Source organism: Parus major, chromosome 1A (genome assembly GCF_001522545.3).
Source record: "Parus major isolate Abel chromosome 1A, Parus_major1.1, whole genome shotgun sequence".
NCBI lineage: Eukaryota > Metazoa > Chordata > Aves > Passeriformes > Paridae > Parus > Parus major.
The window spans coordinates 56,576,008-56,587,228 of NC_031773.1; the positions used below are offsets into that span (position 1 = coordinate 56,576,008).

The window sequence follows — 11,221 nt, forward strand, 5'->3', positions numbered from 1 at the left end:
GTTCTGCATGACAGCTCTGTGGTTTTGTACCATTTCTGATCTCTGCCTCCGATCCTTTGAGTTTCAAATTTAGAGCAGAACCTGAGTTCAGCCTCTCTTGCTGTCCCTCAGGAGACCTCTTGCTGCAAGGGAGGTTGAACTTGTTCTTCAGCATCCCTCCACTGGTCCTCTCCTGGTTTTCTCCAATGGCTCCTCCTGTGGATCCTGGCCTGAGCAGCCCCTTGTGATGTTTCAGGAGCTGTAAGGACCCTTGGCTTGCTCTCTGTGGCATTTTTAATTTTCACAGAATATTCTGTGTTGGAAGGGACCCATAACCATCATAGATCTAACCCCTGGCCCTGCTAGGGGGTAAGACACTCCAACGATCGTGATCTGCACGAGATTGTTATCCTTGGGGCCATGACCAATCTGTGGGGAGCCTGTTCAGTTCCCCACCACCCTCTAGGTGAGGAGCTTTTTCCTGATACCCACTCTATCTCTCCCTTGACACAGCTCCTGCCATTCCTTCAGGTCCTGTCCCTGGTCACACAGAGCAGAGATCAGGGCCTATCCCTCCTCTTCCCCTCATGAGGAAGCTGCAGAACTGCTGTGAGGTCTGACCTCAGTCTGCTCTTCTCCAGCTGAACAGACCAAGTGCCCTCAGCTGCTCCTCGTGTGGCTTCACCTCCAGGCCTTTTACCATCTCTGTAACCCTACTTTCAATGCTCTCTAACAGCTTCAGATTATTCTTGTAGTGCAGCACCCAAAACAACACACAATATTCCAGGTGAGGCCATCCCTGCCCAGAGTACAGTGGGACAATCTCCTTGCTGGCCCGGTTGGTGATGCAGGCCTGGTGGTCTCAGGATAGGCATGACCCACCTGGCTGCCAGGACACTGGCTCATGTCCAGCTGGTCATCGACCAGGACAGGACCCTAGGTCTCTTTACACAGTCTGTTTCCCAGTCTGTTTGTACATCCAGGGCTGTCCCATCCCAGGTGCAGAATCCAGCCCTTGTCTTTGTTAAACTTTGCACAGTTGGTGATTGCCCAGCCCTGTCATTGATACAGGGCACTCTGCAGGGCCTCTTCACACTTAAGGCAGTCAACAGCTCCTCTCCTTTTGTATCATCAGCAAGCTTACTTAGTATGGCACCCTGTGGAGCCCCACAAGCTACAGGCTACCAGTCTACTGTCACCCTAGTTACTGTAATTCTTTGTGCTTGACCCTTGCCCATCACACAATGTCTTTATCCAGCTGTGGGCTGCACCCTGAGATAGATGATGTCCAAAGCTTTACTGAAATCCAAAAAGATTACATCTACTGATGTTTTTTGATCAACTGGGTTACCTTAGCATAAAAGGAAATTTGTTTTGATAAGCAGGACTTTGCTGTCGTGAAGATGTGCTGGCTGTGACCAATGATTGTGTTGACCTTCAGGTTTCTCAATACATCCCAGAATAATCATCATCATCTCCATAATTTTACCAGGCACTGGAGTGAGACTGACAGACCTGTAGCTTCCAGGGCCATCCTTCTTGCCCTCTTTGAAAACTGGGACCTCTCCAGATTCCCAAAACTGTTCAAAAATTATCAAGAGATGCCTCGTGATGGTATCAGCCAGCTCTTTATGTATTCTCAGATTAATCCCATCACACACCATAGATTTACAGGCATCCAGCTAGAGCCATAGATCACTCACACCTTCAGGGCTAGCTCAGTTAATTATTCTCACAGTCACATTCCTGTAGCTCAGGGTGCTGGGACCTCCTTAGTCCATCATCAGTTGAAGACAGATGCAAAGAAAGCATTAAACATCTCTACCTTGTGTTACCGCTGAAGATGAATAGATCATGCGGACACAGGTCGAGGTGTGGTGAAAGAAAGAGCAGAGTTTATTTTTCCTCCCAGGATTTATAGGCTTCTGACCATGGCCAGGGATTGGATGGTCAGGATAACACTTTCTCACTGCACTGGCCATGAGAGATGTCCATCACAAGACATGTAACAGAAAGAATGTACACATATCTATGTTTACAGTTACTGTCCTGGGAAAGTCCTTAGAAAACTATGTTAGCAAGCTCAGAAGCTGAGCTTTCAGGGCGACAACCTTGTCCATAGCCCTGTTTGTGAAGTGACCATCCTCATCCTGTAATGGGCTGATATCATTTCAGCACTGCCTTTTGCCATTAATGTATTTTTAAAACCCTCTTTTTATTGTGCCCCACATTCCTAGTGGCTTCAATTGCAATGGAGCTTTGGCCACACAAATTCTCCCCCTACAGTGGTGAGCAGCATCTCTGTATTACTTCCACATCACCTGACCTTGCTTCCACTGGGCATACACCTTCCTTTTTTACCTTATCTATAAAAGAAGATCCCTGTTCAGCCAAAGTGGCATTCTGCCTCATCTTCTTGATTTCTGATTTTTAGGAATTGCCTGTTCCTGTGCCCTCAGGAGCTGATGCTTAAAAAGTGATCAGCACTGATGGACCCCAGGACCTTCAAAAGCATTTTCCCAGGGGACTTTACTTACTGGTTCCCTGAGCGGCCTGAAGTCTGCTCTTTTCATGTCCAGTGTTGCACCAGAGATTTTAAACTTGATGGCTTCATGGTCACAGTGGCAAGACAACCACCAATCTCCACTCGAGAGGATCACAAGATCCTCTCTGTTGATAAGCAACAAATCCAGGAGGGCATCTTTCTGAGTTGGCCCTCTTAGTACCTGTATCATGAACTTGTCATCCAGGTGTTTCAGGAATACATAGGGAATATATGTAAATTGTGTTAAGTAACAGAAAATATTTTAAGGCCCACTGTGGATCTAATGAGCATCTCCCCACCTAAATGTGTTCCCTGTGTGTCCAGGTCATTGTATTGTAATAATGCATTTGAAATTAACTTCTTATGAAATGAGAAAAGGAGACTAAAACATCCTGGAGTTCTGCTTCTGCCAAATCAGGCTTCTGTCTGGAAGGTAAAGTGTAAGCAATGTGTGTTTATTGCTCTTTTAGATATGCAGTGACTAACAAATATGAGAAATATGTATATAAACTTTAATACCTTTTTCCTAAATGTTATAATTTGCTGAAAAGTACATGCACAAGAGAAGACTGATGTAATTTAGATGTAGATTTAATGTGAACAGGAGTATGTTTCATGGTTTCTCAGCGTCACAGCACACTACTGATTAAACATTCCATTGCAGACCAAAAGAGACAGAGTCATCAATTTTTACTTGAAATGAGTTTTATAAAACAACATATTAACTTTGCTGTCTTGTCCTGTCTACCCCCCCCCCCCCATCCATTCCTCCTCTCTCCACCACTCCTTCTTTCCCCCAGTTTAAAAAAAAGTTTCCTGCTCACTCCACTACTCTTCACTAGTGGTGCTGAGCAGTACTGGATATGCTGTTCCAATGTGGTGCCCACGGTGCCAGACAACCATCTGTAGCTCTTGACTGTTTCACATGTGGCTCTTTCTTCAGATAGCAGGAAAATGACCATGTAAAGGGCAAATTTGAACTCTGGGCTGACACCAATAAAGGTGCTTCCAATTGGCTTGACTGAGCCCTTCCAGCCGAACTGGATGCTCAAAACTTGGTCATCTTTGTCAGGCTGAAAGCATAAATGAAACAACAACAATCTCCAACACAGCTGTGATGGGGCAGATAGAATTTATGATTCCAGATTTTTGAGAGCTTTTTAAGATTCAGATATCCTTGATGTACCTGGGTGATATAGCTGGAGTACAATCTTTTCCCTGAATTCTGGAGCATATGTGATCATTTATCCCAACTTAGCCTTAGCAGTATTGCTGTTCTGTAAACAGCAGCACTACTTTTTAAAATATTTTTTTTAAGAAAAGAAGCTGGAAGACATGTTATTATTCATTCTTACATACAGTTATGTACTGTATATACTTATTACTGTTCAAAACACTGAGCCTGTGATTGCATCATTAAACTTGTTTCATTACAACTTTTATCTCTGGATCCATTTGTCTTACTTGCAGAGGCTGCCAAAGGCTTGTTCTTCTCCTGGTTTTCTTCTTCCAAGCCACATCCCTTGTAATCAGTCTGGTTGCACTTTTCCTAAAGGTAAAATTGCACCCAGTTGTGAAAACCTAAGATCTTTTACCATGCCTTGTTTCTTCAACAAAAACATGTTCAAAACCACAAGAATCAGGTCTGTAATGAAGAAGAAAAGAAGAAAAAAGAATATATAGGTCTTTTATATGTTTCATAGAGCCGTAGAATGGTTTGGGTTGAAAGGGATGTTAAAGTTCATCTCATTCCAATCCCCTGCCATGGGCAGGGACACCTTCCACTATCCCAGCTTGCTCAGAGCCCCATCCAACCTGGCTCTGGACACTTCCAGGGATGGGGCAGCCACAGCTGCTCTGGGCAACCTGTGCCAGGGCTTCACCATCCTCACAGGGAACAATTTCTTCCTCATACCCAATCTAAACCCATTCTCTGTCAGTCTGAAGCCATTCTACTGCTGTGTTCCTGTTCTGTACATCTGTGTAGCAGATGGTACTTGGGTTTATATTTATCTAAATCAGAATAGCACAGAGATTATCAGTGCCCATACCCATCAAACATACCTGTCTCCTTCTTTCCTGGCACAGAGTTGGAACTAGATGTCATAAAGCTGATGTTTGAAGTCAGCAAGGTTTGGCTTTGCTAGTTTTTCCAGCAGATAGTCATGAGCTAGCTGAAGCATAGAAAACCAAGATACATACACAATTTACTTTTTTATTCAGTGTTTTCAGTGACAAAAAATATCTGTGTTACTCTCATGACTTCTGTTGCTAAGATGGCATCAAGGAAACAATTGTTTTCAACTATTTGTTCTGGAGTCACTACTTCTGCTACACCAGTTTATGTCTTATAGTTGTCCAATAAGGAAATAAAGGCTGCAGAAAAAGAGAAACTTTCAGTCTGCTCATATGCCTGATCCAAGCATTAGAGTGCCATCATAAAAAGTCACCATAGAATACACCATGACGGGCCTTAGAGAAAGCCATTCCTTTATATGTCAGATTCTACTCTCAGGTATACTGTTAAGAGTAGGCCTCAAGGTGACTCATGGCCAGATCACTGCTGCACTTTTTAAAGATCTTTTTAAAGAAAACCAGCTACTGAGCTTCCTTATGGAGCCAGGTGCTGAAGCAATAATGACCTTCTACCAAAACAAATCACATCTGCCTGCCACAATTACAGATAACAGGATTAGGACCTTGAGCTATGCTGGGAAAAGGTTTTGTGGGCGTTATTTCAGAAGAGTAATAATAGAGCATAGACCTTTATCAGATGTCTTGAGCTTGAGAAAAATTAGGGAAGGAAACATACATTCATAGACATGGCTGAAGTATTGCACCCAACAGAAATGCAAGACCTAGCTGTGGGTCCAGCCCTATCTGAAAGGGCTTCGAAGCTGTGAGTAAAGGAGTTAAGATTAATTTAGTGTCTTTTTCAATACATAGAATCATAGGATGGTTTGAGTTGGAAGAGACCTTAAAGATCATCCAGTTCATTCCTGCCATGGGCAGGAACACCTTCCACTATCCCAGGTTGCTCAGAGTCCCATCCAGCCTGGCCTTGGACACTGCCAGCGATGGGACAGCCACAGCATCTCCAGACAAACTGTTCACCAATGTGTTTCAACTGCCCTCACAGGAAACAATTTCTTTCTAAACTCTAATCTTAACCTGCTCTCCACCAGTGTAAGCCCATTCCCCCTTGTCCTGTCACTCCAGGCCCCTGTCAAGAGTCTCTCTCCATCTTTCCTGTGGGCTCCCTTCAGGCACTGTTCCACACAGTGAGGTCACCCGCCACCCTTCTCTTCCCCAGGGGGGTCAATCCCAATTCCCTCAGCCTTTCCTCCCAGCAGAGCTGCTCCATCCCTCTGATGCCCTTGGTGTCCCTGCTCTGACCTGGCTGCAGCAGCTCCCTGTCCTTCCTGTGCTGGGCCCAGGGCTGGATGCAGCCCTGCAGGGGGGGCTCAGCAGAGCAGGGCAGAGGGGCAGAATCCCCCTCCCCTGCTGCCCTGGGGCTCTGGGTGCAGCCCAGCACAGGGGGGTTCTGAGTTGGGGCATGTCTAGCTCTCACCCACAGCACTCCTTCTCCAAGGGCTGCTCCCACTGCCCTTCCCAGCCTGGATTGATCCCAGGGGTTGTCCTGACCCAGGTGCAGCAGCAGCACTTGGTCTGGTTAAACACTGTGAGATTCTGTTGGGCTGCTACTCGAGTTTGTGGTGTCTCATCCCCTTTACTTTGTAGTAGAAGAGCCAGAGGATTCAGATTTTGCCTAAGGCACAAAATGATGTTACTCCTGAGGCTCAGGTACAAGTAATCCCAAAGCAAGTGTAATGAAAACTTCCTTCAAATGACCTGCAGCCTGATGATCCTCACCACCATCCAAATGATATGCAATGTTATATTTTAGGCAAACACATCAAAAACAGCACAGATTTTTTTTTATATCACTTCCACCATTAACAAAAGAACAGGTCTCACTTGCAAAAGTTTTTATGCTCCTCAGGCATTCTTCATTTACATTGTGAAACAGATGTCTGGCTGCATTGTCCTGGACAGCACTGTCACCTTGCTGTGCTAGACCTGCTTTTCCCTAGGAAAAACACCAGAGGAAAGAAACGTAAGGAGTAAGATGTCTGTCCTTAGATAAGACAGTGCCTGCCATTGTAATAATCAAACCAAACCCCATAATGCTATCAGGATTCTTTGCTAGGAGTTTTCTTCCTATGAAACAAGAGAAGATATTACAGAACTGCCAGCATAAAGAAAAAAGACAATCTCTGACAACTGTAAGAGCCTGTAATTTCTCTGTTGACTCAAAGATGATTGTAATGGCCCATGTGACAGTCCATTTCTGCTCAGTAACCAGCTGTGCTATTATACTATATACATGTAATGTAGAGCAATGGATCCCTCCCACCAAAAATAAATAAAAAGGAGATTTGAGTACCTTCTGTCTCTGCAGTTTTAAGGAGACTTTCTTGATAATTTTCAAATTTCATAAGGGGCAGGCTCAAGTAAAGTAGATAGAAGATGAGTTTGTTAACATAGGCAAGGGGTACCTAGAGCCTTGTTCTGAGGAATGGAGAAACCATATGGGAGAAGTTTTCCCCAGACACATTTTGGCTTGGGGTAGGTACCACTATTTCAAATTTATCAGCAACAGGAAATTATCTGTTATAATATGAAGCAACATTGGATTAAAGTGTTTGAGTAACATCAGAATAAAATAAGTTCTTGAGTGAGTACAAAACTGGATTGTGAATATTCTGGCTTGTTGCAATTTGTGGCTAAAATACATGGTCATGTTTGCACTGCATTGGGCTAGCAAGGAGTGAAATGGCTGCTTATGAAATCTCTCACTCCTTCCTCACATTTCCCTTGGATTGAAAACAACAGTCATGAAATCTTCTTCACTCACCCCTCTGTGCTGTTCCCTGTTCTTCCAGAGAAACACAGGAATTTCTCAAATTCTTCCCTTTTTCCCCTTAGAAGGACTTGGGACCTATCTCCCTTTCTCTCTTGCTGCAAGTCACCCAGACCACACACACACAAGCTGTCATTCACATGCCAAAACACACAGGACATCTCTAGTGCTGGTCAAAGTGTGGTTAACATTGAATTCAGACTCTGTTTCTCAGGGTGTCATCTTGTTGGGTCTTGAAAACAGCCAGTGATCGAGATTTCACAGCTTCTCTGGGGATCCTATTCCTTTGTCTTTGTTAAATTTCATGGTCTTCCTTCCTTAGCATATTGCTCCAGCCTGCCTATGTCCAGTGGAAGAGAAGCCCTGCACCTGAGCATACCAACCTCATCACCACAGTTTACTGTCATCTGCAAAACTGGAAGGGTTGCATGCTAGTTCCTCCTCCAGCTCACAGATAGAGGGATTAAATATTACAGGACCCAAGACTAACACCTGAGAGACTCCACTTGTAACCAAAGTCCAGGTAAGTGTGAACCATTTGTGCTCTCTGTACCGTTCCTCTCTCCTAAGGGGTGCTTTCCTCACTAGACATGACAAAGCAGAGACAACTTTTTGAGCAAAAGGCACTTTTGGAGGTACATTTTCCTGCAGCACCACACTGCCCTTAATCCTGACTTGGCAATTGGTTACCTGCACATCAATTGTGTACTCTTTCCCAGGCCTAAGGCAGTGAACATCTGCATCCCACATCTCATTGAAAAGCTTAGAAAGTTCATGAAAAGCCTTCCTGTCGAGAAATACAGAGGAATACATGTGTTAAAAAAAGGCACGTGCTGTTATTTCTGCAAGTTACTTCTAGAGTATTCTAATGTCACTCCATGCTCTGGATATCAGCCTGTCATTAAGTTTCTCTTTCTCCCCATGCCTTCCTGTCAGTGCCACTGCAAAAAGCACAATGCAGAAAAGGTCCACATTTCCTTTTAAAGAATGCAGGTAACCTGTAAGGAAACCTGAGCCTTCCTTTAGACTGTCAGACAACAAAGTTCTTGTTGATAAGTCTTCTTCTGGTTTTCCATTCAATTAAATGAAAAGGAAGATGGTGATGTTTCATTCTCGAGGATTCTGCACACAAACCAGAGGCAAGCAGGAAATTATTACCAGGGTGCAGCAACACTGCCAACAGAACAGGAAGCAAAAAATTCTCTCTACGATGCTTTTCTAGCAGCAATCTTATAAACTCTTCCCTTTTTCCTTCAAGCAAGATTCCGCACAGAATGTTTTCCTTTGCCATGTGATTATCCCAGCATAAAGGCAGCGGTGACAAAGGGCAAGTAAGGCTCTAAACACCATGTCTTCATTCAATAAAAATTCCTCATGCACTTATCTCTGATACACATACCTGCCCAAGCTTCTCCTTCCCTTATTTTTATTGGAGTCGTGTCCTGCATATTAGTGTACAGTTTTCAGAAGTCTGTGCATTTGTCTATCAAGAAGATTTAGGAAGGGCTGTGTATTGCTTTTGCATGGCCTGGTTTTTGGTAGTGGTGGGGGGAGCACAGAGGTGGCTTCTGTGGGAAGTTGCTAGAAGCTTCTGCTGTGTCCAGCAGAGCCAATCCCTGATGGCTCTGAAGATGAACATGCTGCTGGCCAAGCCTGGGCCAATGAGAGGTGATGGTAACACCTCTGTGATAACAAATTTAAGAAGAAAATAAACACAAAGTGGGCACAATTCTTTTCCTAGTCAGAGAAGAGGAGGAAGTGAGAACATGTGAGGGAAACAACATGGAGACACCAAGGTCATGGAGAAGAGGGGGAGGAGATGCTCCAGGAGCCAGAGCTGGGGTTCCTCTGCAGGCTGAGGTGAGACCATGGTGAAGCAGCTGTTCCCCTGCAGCCCATGGGGGATCTACGGGGGATGCAGAGATCCACCCACAGCCCCTGGGGGAGGTGCTCATGCCAGAGCAGGTGGATGCCTGGAGGAGGCTGTGATCCAATGGGAGACCCAGTGGAGAGAGGGGGACCTGCTTCCAGGCTGGAGCAACCTGTCCTTGGTGGACTGCACCTCATGGAAAGAGAGACCTACATCACAGCAGTTTTGGCAGGACTGCTGTTCATGACATTTTAGTCACACTGGAGAAGCTCACAGAGAGCTGTCTCCCATGGGAAGGAACCCCATGGTCTCACTTCCCTTCATGGGAAGGACTTCTCTCCCAGAGCAGTGGAAGATGATCTTGGGTGACGAACTGACCAAACTCCCATACCCTGTCTCTCTGCATCCTTGGTGGGAAGGAGGGAGGAGCTGGGAGAAAAATTTTTAATGGCTTATTTTACTTCTCATTATCCTCCTCTGATTCTGTTAGTATTAAATTCACTTTGTACTTTTAAGCTAAGCCTATTTTGCCCTTGGAGTGTTTTCTCCTGGTTCTTATCTCAACACATGAACCCTTCATTAATTTTTTTTCTTTCCTCTGCCCAACTGTGGCAGGGTAGGGCGAGTGAATGACTCTTGTGGGTGCCTGGCATTTGTCCAGTGTTGGCCAACACCACCATGACAGCTGTTGTTGTGATGAAGCACCCAGAGATAGCTCCAGTTTCAAGTACATTATGTCCACACTAAGAGGGGATCAAGACAACAGAGTGGAGAAAAAGAGAAGCGGATTTACCTTTAAATGACTGACAGTGTAATCAATCAGTTACAAAGCAGCATATGCATCAAAGCCCAGAGAATAACGGCTTGAAAATTTTGAATTCTTCTCCAAAAGAGATGTTTTCCAGAAAAGAAGTACAGAAATCTCTTAACAATTGACATTTCTTTCAAATAGCTCTTGGGGCAACTTGCCATGATTTTAATAACTGGTTCTCCCAGATTGAACCAAGGCACCTTCAAGCCCAGCTCTAAACCTCTGACTGGTGTTACATTTTCTCCTTCTGTTCTGGCCAGGATGGAGATAACTCGCTGCATCCTCCTGCCAGTGGCAAGTTCCATGCTCTCTAGCAGAAAGAGCAAACAAAGACTGCGGCAAGGGCAAGAGGGCAGGGCAGATAACTGTAACTAGGGCAGCTGCCACATCTCAGCCTGCCTGTAACTCTGGATCTGAGCTGCTGTGCTCCTGAGCAACGCTGGAGGCATTGACAGTCCATTTTCCCTCGGGCTCACTGGTACTCTGGGATAGCTGTGGCTAGGAAACCTAAAAGATCACTTAAATTTTTAATTAGGCTTGAACAGGTGTCAATACGTTAAAAGAAGAAAAGGATTAAAAATTCTAGTGTATAAGAGCCAAAGGATATGTTCGTTGCCAGGGTTAAACAAGAATGTGAAGGAAGATTTGTGCCTGGAACAGGTACTTGCATGGATCTGACAGTGCAGAAGAAGGAGGTTGTCACAGAGGAACTTCATTCAGCCCCTGCCCAACCCCAGGCTCTGCTTGTACATAAGTGGGGCTTGTGGTATCACATCATCAATCCTGGCTGGGCAGCCCAAACAAGGCCCCTGCTCAACATCCCAGGGAGCTGCTTCAAAAGCCACCAACAGCACCAGTTTTATTTATTTCCAGCCATACTTCCAAATTCTTCCTGGAGTCTTAGAGAGAGAAAGCCCTTCTCAAAAAAGCTTACAAACCAACACCAAACAGAAAACTACTCACTTCAGCAGCTCAGCTGAAGGCCCAAGGACAGGACTGGTGAGTTCAAAGAACAATACTGGAGATGTTTCTCAAACTTCAAGCCTTTACCTTGGACTGTCCTAATTTTATTGGATCGCTTTTGTGCTGCAT

At 44.8% G+C, this 11,221-nt stretch overlaps 2 protein-coding genes across 2 annotated transcripts in view; one reads left to right on the forward strand and one right to left on the reverse strand.

The window, feature by feature from the left end:
• Positions 1-850, forward strand: part of LOC107204192 (lactosylceramide 4-alpha-galactosyltransferase-like) — a 4,601-nt gene extending 3,751 nt beyond the window's left edge. Inside the window, exon 4 of the mRNA XM_015627005.1 lies at positions 716-850. Coding sequence (XP_015482491.1) covers positions 716-850 — 135 coding nt within the window. The remainder of the gene's footprint in view (positions 1-715) is intronic.
• Positions 851-3,310: 2,460 nt separating this feature from the next.
• On the reverse strand, positions 3,311-11,221 carry LOC107204842 (poly(U)-specific endoribonuclease-like). The gene is given in 10 exon segments (XM_015628668.2): positions 3,311-3,438; positions 3,441-3,597; positions 4,002-4,114; positions 4,117-4,169; positions 4,589-4,698; positions 4,779-4,900; positions 6,503-6,614; positions 8,139-8,235; positions 10,366-10,439; positions 11,180-11,221. Coding segments are annotated over 10 exon segments (966 nt in total). The 3' UTR covers positions 3,311-3,352.